General features: G+C 37.6%; 1 protein-coding gene across 1 annotated transcript; it reads right to left on the reverse strand.

Moving 5' to 3' along the window:
- Nucleotides 1-1,798: 1,798 nt before the first annotated feature.
- Nucleotides 1,799-17,808, reverse strand: LOC134820565 (uncharacterized). The gene is made up of 16 exons (XM_063831018.1): nucleotides 17,799-17,808; nucleotides 16,228-16,304; nucleotides 15,881-16,027; nucleotides 15,720-15,754; nucleotides 12,552-12,743; nucleotides 12,016-12,263; nucleotides 11,579-11,884; nucleotides 11,206-11,331; nucleotides 10,492-10,577; nucleotides 9,473-9,534; nucleotides 9,057-9,185; nucleotides 6,644-6,751; nucleotides 5,489-5,709; nucleotides 3,370-3,590; nucleotides 3,103-3,180; nucleotides 1,799-2,915 (listed from the first exon to the last, which is right to left on the reverse strand). Exons 2-16 carry the CDS (start codon nucleotides 16,298-16,300, stop codon nucleotides 2,845-2,847), a joined length of 2,103 nt encoding a protein of 700 aa, XP_063687088.1. The 5' UTR covers nucleotides 16,301-16,304; nucleotides 17,799-17,808; the 3' UTR covers nucleotides 1,799-2,844.
- Nucleotides 17,809-24,087: the final 6,279 nt, after the last annotated feature.

Consider the following 24,087-nt stretch of genomic DNA (forward strand, 5'->3'; position numbering starts at 1 on the left):
TAGTTCATTTACAAAGATAATTTTTGTTCAATCAGACAAATCGGTACGATGAAAAATTGAAATAAATGATTTATACGACTTAGGTCAACATAAAAATGTTTAAAATAAAATACACATCAACAAACATCCGCAATTTCAACCTTTACCATCTAATCATAATGCAGCAACGTAATTCTATCCTGTATGAGTGTAAAGCAATGATAATGCACCAACCCACAATAATACTACATGGTTAAAAAAGGGAAAGACAAACCCTGGAGTGAAAATTCTTAAAAGCATGAGAGCTGGAAACTTTAAACTATGTTAAGCACGTGCAGTGTGAACAGGGGGTCGGCCGTCGGATTCCGAAAATTCCAGAATCCTCCCATGAAAAAATATATATATATATTTTTTCATATATATATACTTTTATATATAAAAGTTATTTCATTCACTCTAGGATCTGTCGTGTGTGGCAAAGCTGATATTCAGTGTCGTATAAAACATGGGATATGACTTACTTGACTTGACTTTAGGCGGGTAGTGTTCTCCACAGCTTTCTGTCCTCCATCAGTCTAGCTATCACATCTACTGACTTCAGCCCAGTTTCTGCTTTCAGGTTATCTAGTAATGTTAAGTAAGGTAGCTCCCTGTTAGTATGCCCATGACTCGGCTTCCAGATATGCTGCTTTCAACGACTATAAGAACTAGAAGGCATGGAGTGACAAACTGCCTCTAAACAAACGTCTAATACTGTACAATGCTTTAGTCGTATCGGTTCTTATGTTCAACTTCAACTCATCCTGCTGGGCAGTCCTCAAACTATTCCTTATTCCTCAAGAAACTAAATGCTTTGAATATAAAGTACCCAGGAGTCATCTCCGACAAAAACTTGTATAAAATTAAACGCTGCAATCATCGCAGCGTTTAATTTCAGTGCAATGCTTAACCATTGTCAGAAAAGGTGGACCGAAAAGGTGGAGAATGTTAGGACATGTTTTGCGGGGTCCTGTTGACGGACCAGCGTTTTCCTCCCTCATTTTTGCCATCGATACACCGGATTTACCAGCCAGAAGAGGAAGACCGTAAAGCAATTTATTTTCACTGATTGTGTAATTATCCCTTGTTTAGAACGTTTATTCAATAAATTTAATATTATAATCATTCCTTTTCTTACAGCTTTGTGTTAATTTTATTGTAATTTTTACTGCAATATGTGTCAAACCTGAATCATTTTTTAAACTTCCGGGTGTTTTTCCCCACTTAATCCATAACCCATATAAGGATAACGATGAACAACTGAATAGAATTATTCCTGAGAAGCTGACTTATTATTGAAAACTAACCGGGGCTTCTGCACATAATCGGCAATGGCATAACACATACCTTAAAAACATTTTTATCGAAGAAATTTCCGGAGCTTTTTCTGGAAATATTCAAAATTGACGTTACAACTTGCAGCAATTGTAGCAATTTTCATTTCTCATCGCTTTCTAATAATTTTTCTGAGAACTTCTTTCCCTACATTCCCATCAGAAGCTGAATCCACACCATGAAAAATCCAGGCTATGGCGGGGTAGGCTGGTACCACTATATACCTGATCTGTGTACCTGATCAACTTTTAGTGCTTGGACCCCATCGCATGCTGACGAATGAGAATGGCCCTTCTGATGTGATATTCATTTGTTGAGAACTCTTTAAGTTTAATTTAGTATAGTTGGCTAAAATCTTCATAAAACTTGCATAATTTACGATAAACGTTCTAGTTTTATCTTAGAGTCGGCCGAAATTCCTTCGAAACAAATAACTCGACCTCAATTTTTAGATATAAGAAAATGAAGTAAATATGTTGTCCACATTAACAATACATCACATATTATCGACTACTAAGGTAACCTCAGTTAACCTCAGTTATACCTCAGTTATACACCCAAGCAAAAGCAACACCACTTGGCGGGAAGGGGAATCTGGTCAGAAAATAGTTCATAAAGAGATTAATTTAAAGCCAATTCATGCAACTGATACGCAAGAAGTGGTCAAGAGGTAAAACTTTAATCAGCAAAACTATTACTTTATCATACTAATATGTTAACAAAGCGTTATCCATAATTTACTATATGTTCCATTGTGTGTATAACTAGCTAACAAGATTATTAGTATAAACATATTAAAGTTAAAAGTGAAATTCCGAGAGTTTGAATATTCTGCAGTCCTAATGTCAATGATAGGTTGACTTGGAATTTAGTATTAAGGGAGGTATAAGTTAAACATTAACTGGATATATTATATTCTACAAAGGCAAAACTTTAACCATGTTATGGATCAGTAACGGAAGTTATATCAAGTTATGCAACAAGCGATAGTGCTCATTATATACAGGATTTTTATACAAACAAGGAAATTAATAATCGATTATTACGAGCAAGCTGAAATGAAATCTCAACAGCTGAAATTGTTTAACCGACAATGTATTTAAATCGTATTAATTGTTTTCACAATTAAAAATCAAGCTTAACAAGATTATTAAATCAACGAAAAATGGAGAATAATACGATCCACGTATCATTTTCTAGATACTTATTTTTCCGTCATTCATCGTCATTACCTCTAAACAGGCAGACGAAGCCAAGCTACAAAAAGTCATACTCATAATTTAGTGACATCCCTTCAGCAGGAATATCAAAGATGTATTACCCAATCATTACGTGAATAGTCTATATTAATATATCATACAATTTGTAACACAAATCATTTTAACTGTTTTTAATCTGAAACGTAACGTTAATCAATCCCACAGAGAGTTCATGCATGCATCTAAGTTAAGATAACGGGGAAGGGAGCGAGGGAGTTACTTCAGCGAAGGTTCACTGCAGGGTACGGGTGATGTTGTTAGCCTCCACTACATCGCATACCATCTCTACCAGAGAGGAGGAATCTGAGATAAAACACGGTTATTTATATGAACTGAAGCTGAGGGCTGAGGAGTATAGGTAGTCAGTACCGTACAATTAGGAGTTAATAATAACTAATGATAATTTAAAGATTTAACAACATAAATTGGTAATGAATAAAATGATAATGAACTTATTAAAATATTAGTTATTGTTAAAACTAGCACATACCTCGATGGAGGGGTAGGATGACAGAAACTCTACTGCTATCACTTTCTACAGTAGCCGGCACGTAGAAATTGTTATAACCTGTCCAAATAATGTGTCAATGATAGCTCAATGAATAGTGTGATCAGACGCCTTTTTACAATAGAAATGAAGCTAGAGTTATTAGACATAGGTCTGAACAGAAATTTGAAGTAAGATACGATTTGGTAAAGATAATTCCTACGGGCTAAGACAAATAGAAATTTGAATAAAATGTATTAGTCAACTTACCAGAGACGATATACTGCTTGTCTGGAGCTGCGTTGAACCCAACTTCCACAGTCTTATGCCTCCCTTTTAAGTAATTATTAAGGGTATCGATACTTGGGTCGACATAGTTGCTGTACGAAGCTGTGTCCTTTCGTAAGCTGTACTGGTCTGTTGATAATAACGTTCTGCTATTGAAGCTCTGCTGGTGGTACTTCGGCAGCCCCGCTGAACTTTGAAACAAACTGAAATTATTGAAACTGTTAAGTTGGATTGTATTGATTGTATTGATGAAAATATGTATGAAAAAATGTATGTATGTATGTATGACAAAATGTATTGATAAAAATATCCGGTCAAGCAGCTAATGATTAAATTGGAAGTCAAGGGCCACTCGCTTGTTGTTGTTTGTTGTACACTGCTGAAGTTATCGGTATTTTATGCTTATTTAGCTAGCCATAACATGGGAAATATATATCCACGCGCGCGCGCGCGCGTAACGCGCACTTGGCTGACAACTACTACGCGTACTTTTTACGATATTTCAGTCGAATTTTACTAGTACTGAAAGATAAAATAACATTAATGCGACTGATTAGTTGCCAAGTTTGCGCAACAACCTCGGTCCTATCGGATATTCGGATATTGGTGATTGAACATATTAAAGTAAGGTGTCCCTTAAGTGTTGAAACAACAAAGGAAGCAAGTTCACAGCTTCTTGGACGGAACCTTCGCTGATTGGACGACTGATAGTTCAAAGAGAACTCATGAAATAATGTCGCCTAGATTTAACCTAACTTTTAAATATTAGACTACCCCTCAAAGTAGATTTATAATATTAGACTACCCTCAAAGTATATTTATATTTACCATTATAATTTGACATAGCTCTTTAAGTACTCTAACTAAATGATATCCCTGTTCACCAAGGAGGCTACAAACTGTTTTAGGTTCCCATTCCCTTCTCAGCATCAACTATTATATTTTATCATAATTATTCATATGAAATGACATAAATCCACCACCCGATTGAGTAAAATATAATATGGTTACTTCACGGCTATTCGGAGTGCGCGAGGAGTAATTTGAACTTCAGTTCAGTCCACCTTTAGGCCAATTAATGGATAATTCGATTTCCTGAGTTCCTTTTCAGATAAGGAACATATTATTTCTCTTTCGCAACTTCAAAAAATTCATTAGAATGGCGCCTGAACAGGTTGATATAAAGATTAACCCATAATTCATCGTAACAAGCTAATTAAAAAGAATCCCTTATCACACTAAAGATAGAAGGACCATAAAGCCACACTACATGCGGCTTAAGACATCGATTTCCTGTAAACGGCCCACCTAATCTCCGTATATGTATGGTTCATATTTCATGATAAAGTGGGTTATTACAGTAGTATGTTAGATTGTTAGTCTTATATCAAATATCCCGTGTGAACATTATATAAGGGAGCTAACATAATGGATAATGTGACCCAGCTTGAAGCTGTGTGATATCACGTACCATATCACGGACATCTTGATCCAGGTGTAATTGAGTTAGGGAAGTGAAAGATAAACAAATTAACGGTGTAAACGATTATATTTGCGTTTTATTTGGCCATGATCAAGTCCTAAAATCGGATTACCTACACTCCGGGAGAAATATGAGTCTACGTACCGTGTGATAAATGTGGGATATATATGCAAGGGGACGCAAAGGGCGCTTTGAATTACACACCGAGAGCAGGAATATTTGTCTAAGCTTCAAAAATATTTGCAAAGAATCGGGCTTTGTCTAATTATAAGCTTGATTTAATCTGTAACCCTTCACATTGCAGACTTCATGTTGAATGGTATGTAGACATTTGGCCCTGTATATCTAAGATACCTCTGCAAACTTCCTGTGTTTGTGTTAAGAACGTTAGGATTTGCTGTATATGAGAAGTTAATATTTAAACGAGATGTGAACTAAAAACTAAATCTTGATGAGACAGACACGACGCAGTTTGAGGGGTTCTAACTTTGTACTTTTTAGTAGGGGTAGTGCTACATACAAATAGACCATGCACGAGAACTCAAGCGAAAACTGTTAACTGAAACCACACAATATCTCAACTCCTGTATAATGCGAGAGCTATTAAACATGACATACCTGAAGGGTCCCAGAGATAGAGCGAAGACGAACATGAAGAACATCATGAGAGCGGTGCCCTTAAACCGGGGGGAGGTAGTGCACGTGCCCTTCTCGTCACTCTTGGAATGTGGTGGAACATTGGCCGGATCCAGCTCCTCCAGTTTGCCCAGGTCGGTGGTGGAGGTTAGGTTTCCCAGCACTGAGTTCAGCCTGTCTAGCGCTTCACGGAGTAGCGTGTTCTGGGGAGGGAGAAGTTAGGGTGAATATCACATATGTTGAGTGGGTTATGTGATTTAGCGGCATTACTTCAAAACTACCTATTATCAAGTGAAGCCCCGCCCTGAGCATTCTGATGTTATTTACTTATATAATTATAACCCTTAAACATGGTACATTCTTAAGGGGGCAGGGGGGGGTCTTTATGAAATTTCTCTCAAAATTGATTTTATAGTTGTTTCTAATAGAGGGGAGTGATATCTATCTGCTACTTTTGGTCCCATGGAAAAATTTTGTTTCTAGCCGAAATTATTGCCGGTCAAAGGTCAGCGCTCATGTGTAATTGTATTGCGCGAGCGATTTTCAATCGCGCGCCCTGAAAATCGAGTCTAAAAATCTATCTCCTCCTACATTTTTTGAGCAATCACCTTGAAACTTTCAGGATATGTTCTAAGGACCATTTAGAAACTTTTACTCTTTTTAGAATTTCGAGATAGGCCTTTAAAAAATTTTTATTCGATTTTGAAAATCTTGGACCTGAAAAAATCGTCAAAAAACGAGGTCCAAGATTTTCAAAATCGAATAAAAATTTTTTAAAGGCCTATCTCGAAATTCTAAAAAGAGTAAAAGTTTCTAAATGGTCCTTAGAACATATCCTGAAAGTTTCAAGGTGATTGCTCAAAAAATGTAGGAGGAGATAGATTTTTAGACTCGATTTTCAGGGCGCGCGATTGAAAATCGCTCGCGCAATACAATTACACATGAGCGCTGACCTTTGACCGGCAATAATTTCGGCTAGGAACAAAATTTTTCCATGGGACCAAAAATATCTGGTAGATATCACTCCCCTCTATCAGAAACAACTATAAAATCAATTTCGAGAGAAATTTCATAAAGACCCCCCCCTGCCCCCTTAACAGGGAAAATTCTTAAACAAGAAATTCCAAGATTACAAACCTCGTTCTTGAGGGAGCCGTTCTGTTTCCGTAAATCGTCATTATCCCTCAGAATTTGTATGTTTTGTTCAGAGGAGATAGCTAGCTTCGTCTCTACGCTTTGTAAATACTGAGGGTAAAGAATAGTTAAGCACACAGTCTAGGTAAACACATTCTTGATACACATATATTATTTTAGGTACACAGACTGCACAGATTACACAGCACAGACTGCAGTTATACCGGGACAGCGGGGTATGTCTATATGTGGGACGGGATGTTACGATGAAAGCCAACACCCAGGCTGTTAAACCTAACCCAAAACCAATAGTACAGAATTCCCAGAATACGCAGTATTATGTGTTCTAATACAGGCCCCAATCTTTGTGGTTGCACAGAGACATGTAAACCGACCGGTTATTACTCTTGAATACTGGTATCGGTTAATCAGAGATTGACTGTCATACTTCGATTTGTAGAATTAGCGAAGGGTAGCAGGCACGATAATTACAACCATACAAATATTTAGCATCGCATATCTACTCAGTGCGTCGAAATATTTCCAGAATTCAGTCATATAATTTAGTACAGACTCTTACAATAGTATATTGCAACTTCAACTTTTTGGGCAAGGTGTTTATTATAACCATTATATCATCTCTCACCACGAATTTGAAATTCGACACATGAAATTTAGGAAACATAACGTGTACACTTTAAACCTTGTTTCCGAGTACTGACAGTTACTGAACCATAAATACGCGATCAATTTATATCAACAGATCCTACATTTTAAGCGGTGGGTTGCAATATTACCTGAGTGTTGATCCTTAGGGTTAAGTTAACTTCATCGGCCTTGATTCTGACGAACTTAATTTGGTCACAGAGGGACCTTAATGGCAATAATTAGAGCCTTCAGAATAAAAGCCACGAAATTAATCTCTGGTCAAGTTGTTTACGGCCGTTTAAACGTTTGCTTATAATTATAATTTCACTAAACATCACCATAATTATTACTTACCGCTTAACTTATACATACTTAATGTTATTTAGGTATGGCAAAATAAGGGCCAATAAAGTGTTCTCACAATTCACATCACACAAATCAATAAAAGTAATGATCTATTTATGGAATTATTGAATAATAAATAGCAGCCAATAAAACTGCAGTATTTATTGTATAATGTATCGGGCGCAGCCTTCTGCAGAGTACCCAGTGTCTGCTAATTAATCTCACACTGACTCAATATACTCCTTAGTTCAGGCCGGTCCCAGGTGTGTATTATACACATGTTCCTTTGTTTTGAGCTCCTTTATAAAACTAACGCACACCACACCACACGATGTGGACAGTAACCATTGGTATTATTCCGTGTGTAATGAGCACACTGGTCTCTCTGGTTTTTGTCTAAACACACAGATATTGTTCATGTAAAGCGCCGCATCATGAGAAAGCTGCCAGATTGTGTTTCATGTGTGGAAAACTGTCAAAGTGCAGTCACACAGGAAACAGTCAGTGTTCTGTTGATGCGGTCACAATTACTTTTATATTGTACAGTAAGGTGTAATTTAACTGGAATGAGTTAGGAATGAGGATGTATTGGCTTACCTTAGGTTACCGGTTCCGTGAGATATAATAATGAGAATTATTAATTAATAATGAATTTAATATAATGTATAACTTCCAAAGTATGAGCATAGATAAATTATAATGTGTATTAATATAAATATAATAAGACATTTGAACGGCGGCACACATTGCACAACACATTTAAATAATGTAAGGCAGGAAGCAGCGTTCAAAAGACTCCGCTATATTACACTATATATTACGCTATATTACACGGTGTGTAAAACAAAGCGCCCTCCGACGCTATTGAGAAAACTATTGAGAGAAATATTGGCCTGTACGTCTTTTGTTATAACAACTCTTAGAACAATTGTACCTCAGTTCAATTGACGCAATCTGTGCGGCAAAATTTAAAAGATAACGGTGGTTAAATATGTATATTGTATAACTTCGACGAATTATATCAGAGTAAGTTTTTAAAAGATAAGTTTATCTTAGTTAAAATAAATTCAGTCGAAATAACACGCGATTGCACAAGACGTACAACCATGATGCTTGATAGCTATTCGTTTGTGCGTGGTGTGCATTATCATTATGCTATAATTATGCTGGCTGAAATTCAAGTAACAGGCGATCTTTTAATAGATTTCGACAAAGATTGTGGCGGCAAACCTCCATATATTTAAAAGATTTTACGATGACGCAACTGCTTGAAAATTTGTACGTCTGACCCAACAATTTAGCCTACTTCTCGGAATTAAATTTCTAAGCAAGATCCACACTCACAGTGGATGGGTACAATAAGAATTTAAAACCTAGAAGATAAGTTTTCTCAAATTAACTAATATAATCACAACCAACCCACCTCCTTTTTCCGTTTCCGGGAAAGACAAGCACTCTCCCTGTTCTTTATCATTCTCTGCTGTCTCTTCCAGGTCTTTATCTCAGACTCTGTCTTGAGATGTGCTGGTACTGGGACACTTTGTCTTCCCGCCTGTTACAGTTACTAATCAAGTTATTAATCGCGTTATGTAGTGAATGTACCGGATATCATTAAAGTTTAAAAGGTCTAGGTGCAGTATAACAGAATTTTTCATTGTAGAGAAGTAGAAATGTGTCGATAAGAGAGATCTTCCAAGAAACTTTAGGCTGATTCTAGGAAATTAGGCAAGCTAGAACCTAGAGAATATTGTTAAATCACTGACAGTGGAAATAGCATGATATCTAATACTAAGATAGTAACTAGATAACATCCAGAGACCAGATAACATCTCAACTTACCCTGCGACGGTCAGGCTCCTTCAAGCTGATAAACTTAGCGTAACTGGAGTACTCTGCTATTTCTGAAAGAGAACACCCTATCAGATAACCAGTTCAGATTACACTTAAACCCCCGGTACTCATTACACCCACACTCACATTCACATTCACACGTTCCCGTTATGATAACAGGCGCCCTGCCGCCTGGTTTCTCTAATTAAATAATTTATAACGAGGTCGCATGTTTCTGCACGATTTGGATCAAATTCAAAATCGATTCCAGACTTGTTAATTGAATTAAAGTGTGACCAAAAATTGGCATCGATCTATTATATTCCAAATGTAGGCCGAGATACATGTAGAGTGTACCCATGCATTGTGAATAATATGGATCAGTCAAAGAACGCAAATGTTTTCAGAGACGGTGCACCGTAATTTAGAAAATTGTTTTAGACACAACAGGTCAGGTAATTTAACATGAAATTTAAACAGCAAGGTAACGTATTTGAGGCTACTAAGAGGTGGTATATTTACGACACCGGTCAAATATAAAAGGAATTTTCATCCTTACACCACTCTTATACATTTTCATTTACAGTCCTACTAAGTGCATTACGTAACAAAGTGGCCCCCACCCCCATTATAAGCAGGCTCTTTAACACCCACAGACAGAGCGCTTAGACCGGGAGAGCGCTTAGACCGAATATTTATAGTACATAATAATAACAGCTGTTCTAATTATAGTTAGAGGCCCCAGTCCCTCAATTGTGGACTGTGCAGGTACGCTTGACTTGTATATAATACGGGGTTTAAAGCTTACACAATAGTCAGAAATTGTGTCGCAATTGTTAGTGTGCTCGGAGACCCAGCAATAAGGTGAAAGGGCAATCAATTACCATGAATTTTATGAGAATTCTATGAAAACATGAAAGGGAGGTAGTATTGTGAAAGGTGTCTAATTTATAATTATAAATAGATATATATTAATTACGGCCCGAGGGCGATGGTGCCAAATAGGGCACCTAAGTGAGATTTCTTACCGGGCATAGAGTCGAACTGGCTGCTCTCTGAAGACGAGGAGTGTTTTCTTTGGCTGACTTTAAAAACTACTGAGTCTTGATTATACCTGGATAAAATTAATTGTAGATAAGTTAAACTTCCGTTTAAGACGAAGTAAAGGTGTGGGATGAAAGATTAAAACACATTTATGTTTTAAGTTCACGAGATTTCACTCAGGTTAAAACTGAAATCAGATTTCAGTTTTAACCTAAAAACCTAACAAACAAGAATTTCGCCGCGGTTAAACCACGCACGATCAATTTTCCCTACGATGTACTTGTACCATTAATTCTTTTGAGTGAAAAGTGTGACTGGAAAAAAGTACACCATATTTACATACTATGTTTTTTATAAATGAGTGGGATTCGTGCATGGTAAAAATTAACGATTTATTTGACCAATGCAGCGCCACGCATCAAAAACAAAAAAAAGGATCCAGAAAATTGCGGAAAATAACTTTGCGAAGGAGGAATTTCACTGTAATTAATTAACACATGGCTAGCGTCGCGCGCAGCATAACAGACACTTCCTATACACTTAATTTTAGGGGAGTGGTCTATATTGCGAAGGAGTAGACTTTTGTCATCATCGCAGGTCCATCGGGCCACCTCATATATCCAAACCCGATTACTTATTCCCTACGATCTTTTTGCCTTCGGCAAGAGTAGGGAAAAAAATTCAGCAAAATACCATACCCGTTATTATCGTGCTTCCACTTGTCTGGTTCAATGTAATGATTATTTTGTGAGGTGGGGGTATCGGTATTTTTCTTGCACACTCTTTCTTGGGAGTGTTTGCAGATGTTCAGCACTGTCTCCGATCTAGCAGAATATTTATTATTCGATAGTTAGATTGTTGGGATTTGGTCATTTTAGGAATAACTACAGGTATTTTAGGAAGAATAAAAATTGGAATAATATTGAATCTTCTCGACTGTTTCAACTTTTATTAAAGCTCATGAAGATAAGGATTGGCTTGATTAAAATTCTCACAATTCTCACGGGTAAAGGAAACGAAAGTCCTACTTTTGCCCCTTTATCGTAATTACCCGTGTTAAAGTCTAATTACCTTGGTCTCTTCTGGGAGACTTCATGCTCCAATTTCCGCTTCTTATTCTCAAACTGGAAAGCATCATCTCCAGCCACTATCTCCTGCTTTACCAGAACCTTAGGAGTCACAATCTGTCGTTTAACCGGGGAGGCTGACGACGTGTTCATCACTGAAGGTATGGATTTTGGAGGGCTGGATTTGAGGTTTGGTGAGGAAGTTCGGACGTTGGAAGAGATTGTACGGAGGTGTTGCGAGGTTTTGGTGAGGGCGGGTGAGGTTTTATTGACTGGAGGAGAGGGCGCTTTCTTCTCTTGGGATTGAGTCCTGAGATTTTCTAATTAGAATTCTAGTCCTAGATAATATTAATAAGCCCGTTACATTTTTAGAACGAAACTACCAAACTCTTAAAAATGCCCTAGAACGAAGAGAAACTTCTAAGTTTCACACCAACTAACCTCTTGGTAGTGTCCACGTTAACAAACTTGATCTGATTCTCCTTTAGATTTGACTGGTTAGTCAGAGTCACGTGACCATCACGGGTAACGAACACTGCATTTCCATTGGGTGTTCGATACAACTTGTTTCCTACCGGGACCTTGATTATCTTGGGAATCTTCTTCACCATGAGGGTGGTCACGGATTTAGTGACACAGGCATCATGTTGGTATATGTCAAGTTTGGTGTTGAGATCTATCTTGACTTCCTGTGAAAATTATATTATGTTAGGGATAGACAGTGCAGAAGCAATGTACATTGTAGTTTAACACGCCCTTTAATCTAAGACTTCAATTTTATTCAAGTTCTTTACTCGACTATAACAGCTTGACGATAATTGAGAAACGAAGCATAAAGTATTTTTCCAAAAACTTCACAAGACCTTAAATACTCTTTATCACTTGATTCTAGTGAGCTTTTCAATTTAAATGATCAGTTATTGTGAACTACAAACCCCAAAAACTGTAATACAATAAACAAGTAACATGTATCTCACCTCTGACTGAGCGGTCTCCTCTGAAACTGGAAGTTTCTTGCCGAATAACCGTCCGGGAGAGGTTTTAGGGGACTCGTTCTTACACAGGACCTTGTTCTCTGGGGTAGTCGGAGGTTCCAACTTTATGAAGGGGTGAGGAGGCGACAATTCCTCTTTTTTAATCGTCATAGGTTTGGGGGCTTCTTCTGCCGGCTGAAATAAGTTTGTTAAATAACTCAATTTGTAATGGTTTTGATTATTACGAAATGGACGGACGTGATCTTAATTGTTTGTGGTTTTATATCTAGTTTTAAAAAGGCTTGACGTATTTATCAAGTAGTAAGTAGACTAAATGTGACGAATTTTAAATGTGTAACGAAACTGTATTGTTGAGTGGGGATGGAGAGAGATAAAATGCATGTTGATCAGAGAAAATGTATAATTCAGCATGTGAGACGTCGTAATAAAAGCAATATTCAGCTAATGCGTTCCACTTTTCTGTTGTATTATTTGCAAGCATGGCCACCATTAACAAGTAAGGAAAAGAGTTGTTATTTGGGCAGATTCAGTTGGCGGCTAATTTACTACTGTGGGAAAGAAACTGTTTAAACGGCAACAGGTTTGAAAACTTCTGTACATGATTGTGGACAGAAATCTAGCATTCATTTTTTTCTGTCTTAATATCACAACAGTTTAAATATCAATGCACTAATATATTTAATGAAATATTTTAGATTAAAAACACTTCTATATAATATAAAGTTATGTTATTTATATGTCACTCAAACTTAAAGTGCAGCTGTAAGAATCGGATAACATCACGACCCCAGTCCTCAAGCTCACGAGTATAATTGTGATCACTCTGTAGGTCAAAATTTCAAATTTATTAAAAAATATGTGACTTGTGACAGTGTAATAAAGTAGTAATGTGTAGAAATGTGCAGCAAGAATCCTGCAATCTGCTTTCCTCGATACATCAATTGATATGATTACTACACACATATTACATCCAAGTCAAACAAATAATATGATTTGAAAGCTTCCCGCGCTTGAATATTGAGGCAACACCACTTCCCACATTGAGACTACCACACACAAACAGTACACTGTGTGTAGTGGTTTGGTCCAGGATCTTCTGAGTGTAACAATGTTTGGTTAGCGTGTCAGGACAAGGTCAGACCACTGCACTGAGCACCGGATACTGGCCACTGTGCAGTACTGACTAGTGGCTAGTACTGGCTCCTTATACTACTGGCTAGTACTGGCTCCTGATACTACTGGCTAGTACTGGCTCCTGATACTACTGGCTAGTACTGGCTCATCATACTACTACTGGCTAGTACTGGCTCCTGATACTACTGGCTAGTACTGGCTCCTCATACTACTGGCTACTGGCTAGTACTGGCTCCTCATACTACTGACTAGTACTGGCTCCTGATACTACTGGCTAGTACTGGCTCCTCATACTACTGGCTAGTACTGGCTCCTCATACTACTGGCTAGTACTGGCTCCTGATACTACTGGCTAGTACTGGCTCCTGATACTACTTGCTAGTACTGGCTCCTGATACTACTGGCTACTGGCTAGTACTGGCTCCTCATACTACTGACTAGTACTGGCTCCTGATACTACTGGCTAGTACTGGCTCCTCATACTACTGGCTAGTACTGGCTCCTGATACTACTGGCTAGTACTGGCTCCTGATACTACTGGCTAGTACTGGCTCCTGATACTACTGGCTACTGGCTAGTACTGGCTCCTCATACTACTGACTAGTACTGGCTCCTGATACTACTGGCTAGTACTGGCTCCTCATACTACTGGCTAGTACTGGCTCCTCATACTACTGGCTAGTACTGGCTCCTGCTAAAACTGGCTAGTACTGGCTCCTCATACTACTGGCTAGTACTGGCTCCTGCTAAAACTGGCTAGTACTGGCTCCTCATACTACTGGCTAGTACTGGCTCCTGATACTACTGGCTAGTACTGGCTCCTGCTACTACTGGCTAGTACTGGCTCCTGATACTACTGGCTAGTACTGGCTCCTGATACTACTGGCTAGTACTATACTGGCTCCTCATTCTACTGGCTAGTACTGGCTCCTGATACTACTGGCTAGTACTGGCTCCTGATACTACTGGCTAGTACTGGCTCCTGATATGTACATTACGCTGATCTGTTAACTAATTCTCATCATCAAAAAGAGTACATTCACGGAAATTTACCATACTGGATCTCTGCACGAGTCTTATTTTCTGTAGAACCGCAGCTTTTACAAAAGCCGTTAGCTACCACTATGTGAAAACCGAACTAATTGCACCGTGCACTCTACTCAGATTTTAAATGGTTTGTGATTGTGTGAAATAAACATGGTGTATACTGTAGACCAGGTAGTTAGTTACAGAGACCAATTATTTGACTTACACTGAACAGCAGTAATCCTATGATAGTAAAGACTGTTTTACTCTTTCTCAGTACAGAAGGTCTGGAGAGAGAGGACACAATACTCCAAGCTCCAACTTAATTACTTAGACGGTCTGTATTCACAGAGTGCAGAACAATATAACATGTGATATCACGTGATGTAGAGATCGGACTCTGATTGGACAACTCTGTTCACGTGACTTGCAAGGTGCCCCTTATTTGTTGAGTTCGAACTTGTGATAATCTAGTTCTGCAGCGGTATTAAACAGGTGTGGTGGGTTTCGAACTTTAGCTTCAGCTGTTACACACACTAAATATTGGGTTTCATTAACACTGAAAATTGACAAGTATATGAGAGGTGCGAGTGTGATACTGGAAATCTTAAATGAGGGCTTCCATTTATAATATGATGTAGATACAGCATGTAGAATGTAGATGTATCGATCTAGATCAGTCGTCATTAACTTGCATCTACTGCTTATTGAAAATATGGCTATATTACATATCTTATAATGCAATACAATGCAATGTATTCAGATTGAAACATTTACATAATGTGTACAATTCCAGATAATTCAATTGTTTTAACAAGCTTCAGACTAGGATACTGGTGGGGAAATTTCTTCAATCTATTTTCACACATGACAGCGATTTGTCCAGCCCTAAGTCCAGTCTATAACTCCTAAGTCCAGTTAAACTGATTGGTTCCTGCCAATCAGTTTAACTGTATTACAAACCAAATAATTCTCAAAAACTGAACTGACCTGGCCGACATCCAATTCTTTACTGTCATCAGAAACTGAAAAATGATAAAATGATAAGCTTATCATGGTCAGGAAGAATTATTGAATATTATCGAGAGTGCAATCTAAATTCTGAATATCAATTATCTCTAAGTTCAAACAAATGAAAGTTATAATCTTACCAGTTGTTGGGGTATTCATGAGCAAGGGATCCTCCATGAGGTCGAGACCCAGGGTTACATCTGAGTGGTCGTAGAGACCAGGCAAAGTGTTAAGTTCCTTTAGCAGATCCTCTTCAAAATCTAGATTGAAGGGATCATCCCACAGTGCTGAAAGTATTGGTTTATTAAATATCATTGTTTGTCATGTAATTAGTAAAACAAGTGTCATCATTTAGCAAGCAATCAGAGTCTATTATTACTGCTTTCTGGTCCAACATTGGGAATCAGACAAAAGAGATACCAATTGGTTTTAAAAGGAGCCAACGGAAAGTAAGGAGGAGCTAATAATACCTAATAAAGAATCTTACCTGTTTCATCTTTTTCCAGCATTGACATAGAATGATCAGGATCAAACTGCTTTAGAAAATCAACCGATGCCATGGCTAAAGAAACGACGAGAAATAGTTATTTAAGTCACTTTGATTATTATTAAATCTAAAATAGCTTATAGTGAAACAAATTTTTTTTTAAATCAATCAATTTGAGGTCTTTCGTTGAGGGAGTTGCCACATTTGTTGGTTAACAGTTCTCAACATAACATACACAAAGCTTGACCGCTTTATTGACCCGCGTATAGGTACACATCCCAACACTAGTGTGTGACGACATAATGTTGGGCTGCTTCAGGAAGTGTTAGGATGCTTCAGCTCAGTGGAAGCAAGAGTCCTGATTTCCTGCCACATTGCATCTTAAAGTACCTGGCAGAGTGGTGGATTTTGGGGTCCAGAGATCTTCCCTCTTTAAAATGTTGTCATCCTCCTTTCAGATATGTGCCAAGAGTGAACAGTCTAGTTACTTAGATGTTTTCTTATATAGGAGGTTGCAACGCTGCGATTCAAGGTTGACAACTAAATAATACCAGATGAAACTATTCACCTAAATTTGGTTCTCAACTCTCTAGTTAGCTAGATCCTGCAAAAATTCATTTAGTCCCCAGATAAATTCAACTCTTCTGATAAATGCTTTCTGCGTGCTGCTCTTAGTTGGAACCAAAACTTCTTCTTCCAACCAATAAAAACACCAGATGGGAATTCCAATCTCACAAGTTGAGAAATGAGAATACTCAATGTCCAGATAGATTATAGACTGGTGCTTTGAGAGCGCATACGACTCCTGTGCATAGTCTCTCAGCTCTGTGGACCCAGTAACCACTTCAACTACATCTTAACAAAAAGCATTTACTCACTACTTCAACATTTGCACGGGTTTCTAAAGCGCGCACGTACGTTTACTCTTGGCCGTGACATAACGTTTAAATATGAGGCAGTGACTGTAATTTTCTACAACAATTACCGAATTATCCATCCATCAAGTGATTTACAAAATGACACCTAAACCCACGTGTTCACTTACACAGTACTTGGCTGAACTGTGGTGTCTAACGTTTGCAGCTAGATTGGACTCTGATATTAGCAAATTTGTATGATTTTTAAAGAAGAAAAGTATTTATCATGCTCTGCAACCTGGTAGCGCGGCTGACACAAAACAAAATGTTGCCTGGCTTTTGCATAGCGTAGTAAATAACACGCTCTCTGACAAAAGCCGTCTGGAGGAACTCCGCGAAATGTTCATTGTAGTCAACGGGCACAAAGAAGCATTATTAGCAATTGTGTCCTTTACCCTCCTACACAATTTGAACATTTTCGTGGCTAACTCATTGAACAACATCTGACTTAATATGCATTTAGTATTAAACAATTCAGTGAGTTATCTTTTCATGTACGCGTACGCTGTACATTGTAGTTAGTAAATGCAAACCAAACTTTTTCGATCAGCCGCGCGCTGAGCCAGTGTTGCAAGGTAAATTTGTGTATATTTTGTACATTTATCTGTTATCAGTGTAAATTAATTTATTAATTTATCACTTGAACACGTATCACAAATTATTTTATTATAATGAAACCATTTCTGTGACATGGTAATCTTGACTTTAAATATTTGAACTAAATATGAATTGATTGTGGGTATAAAATAAAATTTGTTTTACTTGTTTTACTATTTTACATGCAAGAAATTTTTTTGCAATCACAAGCAAATAAACCCTGAGAAACATTTGCTGTTACTAGTACAGCAATCTTTGTTAACTTGCATCTGGTTAACCATCTGGTTAATTGCAAAAAAATTCCTTGCATCAAAAATGCTTTTTGTTGTAGATTTGAACAAGTTTGCAGTTGATGAATGATAATAATACGATTCAAGGTATGACGATTCAAAATTTGGTAACATTTTTCCAACACAAATACAACCAAACCATATCAATTTACAATTTATTGTCGGGATTACATAAAACAAAGTCGATAGAATCAAGTTAATGGTTGATACTCGTAAATATTTGTCCGTGTTGAAAATAGCCCCAAAGAAAACCTGAGACGAAGATTGAACTCTAAAATTCCTCGCATCAACAATGCTTTTTGTTATAGATTTGAACAAGTCTGCAGTTGATGAATGATTAAAAATACTGAATACAAAGCTACTTAGTACTCATAGCACTTTGCCTCGCGCCCATATTTCGAGATGAAAGCTGCACGCGCTACTTTGAAGAAATTAAGACGGGTATCATCCGTCAATTATGTAGCAAATGGGAGTTTATCTGTAATAGCAAATAGGTGACGTCATGACAATCTGCAGATCGTATACGACATACGAGCTTGAAACAGTTGATAAAGTTGTAACCCACTTTTCTCCCATTACACATCATTCTATTATATAGCCCAAATTGATAAAAGATTGCACTGCCAGCTGCGCTCGAGATAAAGTAAGTTTACAACGTACAACACAAATAATTATAAAACACTGCGGCACGCAGAATTAAACAATTACCTTTCCTGTCCCATGCATCGTTGTAATTCGCAAAAGTGTTATTCATGTAACTTTGCCTCACGTCGTGTAGGACCGCCGCGCATAAGTGATAAGTGCACGGCGGTATAAAATGACAATGAGGGTCACAACGTAATACAAAGATAACCAGCTTATTTCATTGATCATTTATCATTTATGATTTAACATTCTCATTATTTTTATTTAAATTCTTTTTGCTCCGATCTGGCATAATTTAAAACTTTTTTAAACCTTTGTTGTTTGTGTTTTTAAATTTTGTTTTACTTGTTGGTTTATAACTTACTAAACATTAAAATATGTAGCGCGATGTACTTGTCATTCGTTGTATGAGCCGCCGCGCACTTGACGGATGTTACTCGTCTAAATTTCTTGATCGAAGTAGCGCGCGCCGCTTTCTTCTCGAAATGCCCGATGGCAAGTGCTACGAAGTAGCGCGCACCGGGCCAGACTATAAACAATGGTCAACATAATTGAGTGCCAGAAGCATAATTGAATGCGAGAAGCATAATTGAGGGCGCGGTGCGGCACAGTAACGCATCGCGCTATAAGTATAAACAGTACTTATTGTAGCGCGATGCACTACTGGGTCGCATCAAATAATGCTTCTCGCAGATCGGCGAGATGCTAAGGATTGACATCGTGAATCAGGGGTACTTAGTGAAACGAAAAGGCACAATGGGGGTCACGACGTGATACAACGTTACTGGGCGGCGCTCAGCCTTTCATTCCGCCAAATCTCTATTCACTATTCGGCCTCAGCTATAATTATAAACATAAATATAATAGCATGGGGTCCCCAATTGACATAGCCATGTGTATACGCGTACTGCGTGACGCGCTTGTTTCGGCGGTCGCGCTCTACTGCAAGCGAGAGGGCTCTGGTAAGAGCAAGTTCCCCAATAATTAATATACAACGTTACCTGAGGACCCCAGGCTATTATGTTCACAATAAAGATTTGGCGGAATGACAGGCTGAGCGCGGCCCAGTAATATACAACGATGCACTATTGGCATTGGGCCGCGCGGTGCATCAAATAATTTCAGATTTGTTCGCAACCACAGCTTCGTTAGATTAACGCGATTGGTGATGCATCATTAACCATTGGGCCACGCCGAACTGCGAAAGATTGACACCGTCGATCGATACTTAACTAAAACGTGCGCCAAATTGCTAATATTTAAAAAGTATTCAACGTTACGTTAATAAGCTTTCCCAGAAAACCTTACCGGTAGGGGCCTACCTAACTTCGGAAGTAAAAGAAATAGAAAGTTTTGGTTTTCAACTCAATGATCGTCTCGTAAAACTATTGACGGATGTTACTTGTCTAAATTTCTTCGATGTAGCGCGCGCCGCTTTCTTCTCGAAATGGCCCGATGGCAAGTGCTACGAAGTAGCGCGCGCCGGGCCAGATCATTAACAATGGTCAAGTAAAACTAAATCTAGTCTAGGTAAACTATAGGTAAAAATATAACCCCAGCTAGCCTACTCCGCTTTCATCTACGGAACCTCCAAAAGATGGAATTTTGTTTGCCGTACAACCCCAGGGATTTCCGACCATCTGAAACTCTTGGAATATTGTGTCAAGGAAGACTTTATACCAGCCATTATGGGCAAAAGGTTTGTGCCTGATCAAATCAGAAAAATAGCTTCACTTCCTGCAAGAATGGGCGGGCTGAGCATTCCAGACTGCACATCAACAGCAGAGATGGAGTACACTAACTCAGTAAATGCTACAAAACAGCTCACAGAAGCAGTTTTTCAACAGCTTACTACTTTCCAACTAAACGGAGAACTGCAGCATGACATCATAAGTGAAGTAAAGAAGCGTAAGGAAGAGCTTTACAAACACCAACGAGAAACTATTACGAATGAGGTATCCCCATCAACACAAAGGCAATTAGAACTCCTTAGTGAAAAAGGAGCATCCATTTGGTTATCCACACTCCCTCTAAAAGCATGTGGGTACGTCCTTAACAAACAAGAATTCTTTGATGCCCTCTCACTCAGATATAATCTTACACTGTCTACAGCTAACAGAAGTCCCCTATGTGTATGTGGAAATCAAAATCATATCAACCATAATCTAACCTGCAAAATCGGAGGCTACGTTTCACTTAGACACAATTCACTAAGAGATACAATAGCTGAACTCCTAACCACTGTTTGCAAAGACGTTGAAACAGAACCCCAGCTTCTCTCCGTTCCTCACACACTTGAACTATCTAATGGAACAAATAGACAGGATGGTGCAAGACTGGACATCAGTGCGAGATCGTTTTGGTCGCCGCTAGACAGGGCATTCACAGATGTAAGGGTACTTCACCCTCAAGCCCAGTCCAACAGTGACAAGAGCATCTCGCAGATGTACCAATCTCACGAGAAAAGCAAAAAACGTGAGTACAATGACAGAGTCCTCAATATTGAAAAGGCTACCGACCTTCACGCCACTGGTGTTCAGTACTACAGGAGGAATGGCAACTGAGGCTTCACAGTTCCTAAAACATCTCGCTGAAAAGATCAGCCTAAAGAAAGGCCAACGGTATTGTGATGTGATGTCATTTGTCAGACGCAGACTGCGTTTTGATCTACTCAGAACCTGTATAATCTCTATCAGGGGGTACAGAGGTACCAGAACCCTTCCACCCACGGCAATAAGTGATTTGGACCTTAACCTGATCAACACTCTTAAACCCTAAAAGGTCATGGAGTGCTTGTTGGATGGGGGTTTTAACTGCTTTTTGTTGTGATGTGATTTAGTGGATTTTATATATATTTATTACAAAGGGTTTTATTTTTACCTCAGTTTTTAAATTTGTAACATTTTTACAGAATTTTTATATAGGGTCATTGCTATATTATGTGTATATTGTTTGAATATTTTATTTAAAAAAAAAAAAAAAAAAAAGGTAAAAATATAATATTAATCATAAGCTAAAATGTACTAATCTTTGTATTCTAAATGGGGAAAAAGAAGAAACATTGTCAGTCAGTCGAGAAAATTGTCAGTCAGGCTATATGGCAGCTTTGTAGATGTTGTGACTATGCTAGTAGTGGTCCCAGGCTTGCGACTGGAATTGCGGTGTTAAATCGATTTAATGGTATACCAACGATCCACCTCCCACTTGTTGTTTGGTACTTAGCATTAATAGTGTTAGCTGTAGCCATTTATAGCAAGAATCTTAAAACTAAAGGGGATGACAAGGAAAAGAGGAAGGAAAAAGAATAACGGAACAAACAATTAATTAAAGTATTTATAGGAGCATTAGATATTGTAATTACAAGCTTCAATAATAAATCACTGACTAAAACTTCTAATTAAAATGACACTTGGTACGCTCGCCCATTTTCACTGGTCAGTCTGAACTTCGGTTTAGCACGTTGTACACTTATTCACCTAAGTTTCAGAATTTGTTCAGTTTAGCAGAGTTAGTACCCGTGTTTCAATAAATCAAAAGATATCAGGGGAGTTCTTTAATAATGTTATGGTCATCTAGAATACCGAACTTCCTGAAAACGTTATCATATTTCCTCAGACAACGTTTAATGCCTTTAATCAGTCTATCACGGCTATATCCTCTATCAATTAGAATTTTGAATATTTTGTGAAGATGGGAGGTAAAGATATCCAATCTAGTGCAAACATTACCATATCTAAGAACTTGACTTGAAAAAACGTTGTAGTCAACCTCGGTTGGGATGTTACTGTGAGGAAATGTAAGGGATACAACATGAAAATTAAAATCATCAGTTTTGTTGTACACTGATATTTCTAGTCCTTCTGTGGAAATATTAATATTTAAATCAAGGTAGTTAATGATTTTATTATTGGAACCAGCTCGCTCCATCTCCAATGAATTAGGATAAATATCTTTAATCAATTGATGAAAGTAAAGGTAGTTAATAATAGATAAATCGTCAACATATCGTTTATTATTGGATAGTATCTTTGCTAATCCCATTTTCTTTTCCTGAAGTAAACGTTTCATATAATTAAATTCCTTTTTGCCAACAGTGAGATCAGCTATAGGGGAACTTGAATTCCCACCCATAGGAATACCCTTGGTTTGTATGAATACAATCCCACCGAAGACGACATAAGTGTTATAAATAATAAATTTAACAGCCTCTTTTAGGTCATCTTGACTAAAGCAGGCATGAGAATCATAGGTTTTATTGGAAAAGAAACATGTATTACTGTCTCTTTTAGAAATACAAATATATCTATTACGGTCTGAAAATATTAAATCAACAACTTCATTAATCATATTCTCTACTTCAATCAAGTCTAATCTGGTATAAAGAGTAGTAAAATCATATACTTGTATATTATAAACATCGCTATTTTTGATAGCTTCAAGGAATTCACTTGAGGAATCTATGCTCCAAAACATGTTTATACCGCTGTTGTTGTAGATTGCCTCGCAGTATTTCTTGAAGTATTTCCTCAAAAGTTTCAGACAACAGTTAACTTGGACGTTAAATTGTTTCGTAACGCAAAAACGGGCACCTGCAATGAACCTCGCCTTGTAAGGGTTCTTATGAAGCTTAGGGTTCCAGAAGATGCGTGCTAGTCGCAAGTTTTTATCTTCAACTTGTACATTAAATCTCTCCTTTAGACTCTCAGATATTTTATTGACATAATGAGTCTCGTCTTCGCTACAGGGTTTATATGTATCATTACCTATACATTCTAGAGTATTAGGTTCAAAACCCATTTCATTGACAAGAGTTTTTACATAAAACTTTTTACAAATAAATGAAAAATTACCAGAAGCTTTGTCGATACTACAAATAATGTATTTACTTTTCAGCAATTTAAGACTTCTTTTAACATCATCTTTTTCCAGTGTGTTTTCTTTTATTTCAAATGTTTTAGGAAAGTTTTTCTTGTAATATTCAATACGATTGGAAACTATTGATAACACTTTTTCCTTCCAAGCGCTGAACTTTACTTCTTTTTGACAGTACTTTCTACTTTTTGATTTTATAAATTTATCGACAGCTTCGGTAACTGACATATATATCTCATCTGGAGATTTAAATGTGGGAATTCTGTATTTACAACCGTAGGAAAGTACTTCCCTAAGTTCAACATTATCAACAATATCTAAATTACCAGTAACTACATGTCCATGAGGAGGATAATTGAAAGGGGAGGAGTGACAATCGCATGGACTACCTAAAATAGATTTAATATCAGAAATAGAAAGTTTCTTTAAGAATGAAGCATAGTTACAAATAGAAAGACTTCTAGGATCATTATACTCATAATAAATCTGTAATGGTGTAAAAGACTGAATCAAAATGGGAAGCAAATCAATGACTGAAG

This window comes from Bolinopsis microptera, chromosome 9 (genome assembly GCF_026151205.1).
Source record: "Bolinopsis microptera isolate Bmic1 chromosome 9, MBARI_Bmic_1.0, whole genome shotgun sequence".
Lineage (NCBI taxonomy): Eukaryota > Metazoa > Ctenophora > Tentaculata > Lobata > Bolinopsidae > Bolinopsis > Bolinopsis microptera.

Bases quoted from the DNA above. Each gene is read 5' to 3' on its own strand.
- LOC134820565 (XM_063831018.1), bottom strand. From the start codon at position 16,300: ATGGCATCGGTTGATTTTCTAAAGCAGTTTGATCCTGATCATTCTATG. The intron at 6,752-9,056 runs GTGGGTTGGTTG...CTTTACCCTCAG, and splicing joins CCCGGAAACGGAAAAAGGAG to TATTTACAAAGCGTAGAGAC. The intron at 3,181-3,369 runs GTAAGTTGACTA...TTATTTGGACAG, and splicing joins CAAGCAGTATATCGTCTCTG to GTTATAACAATTTCTACGTG.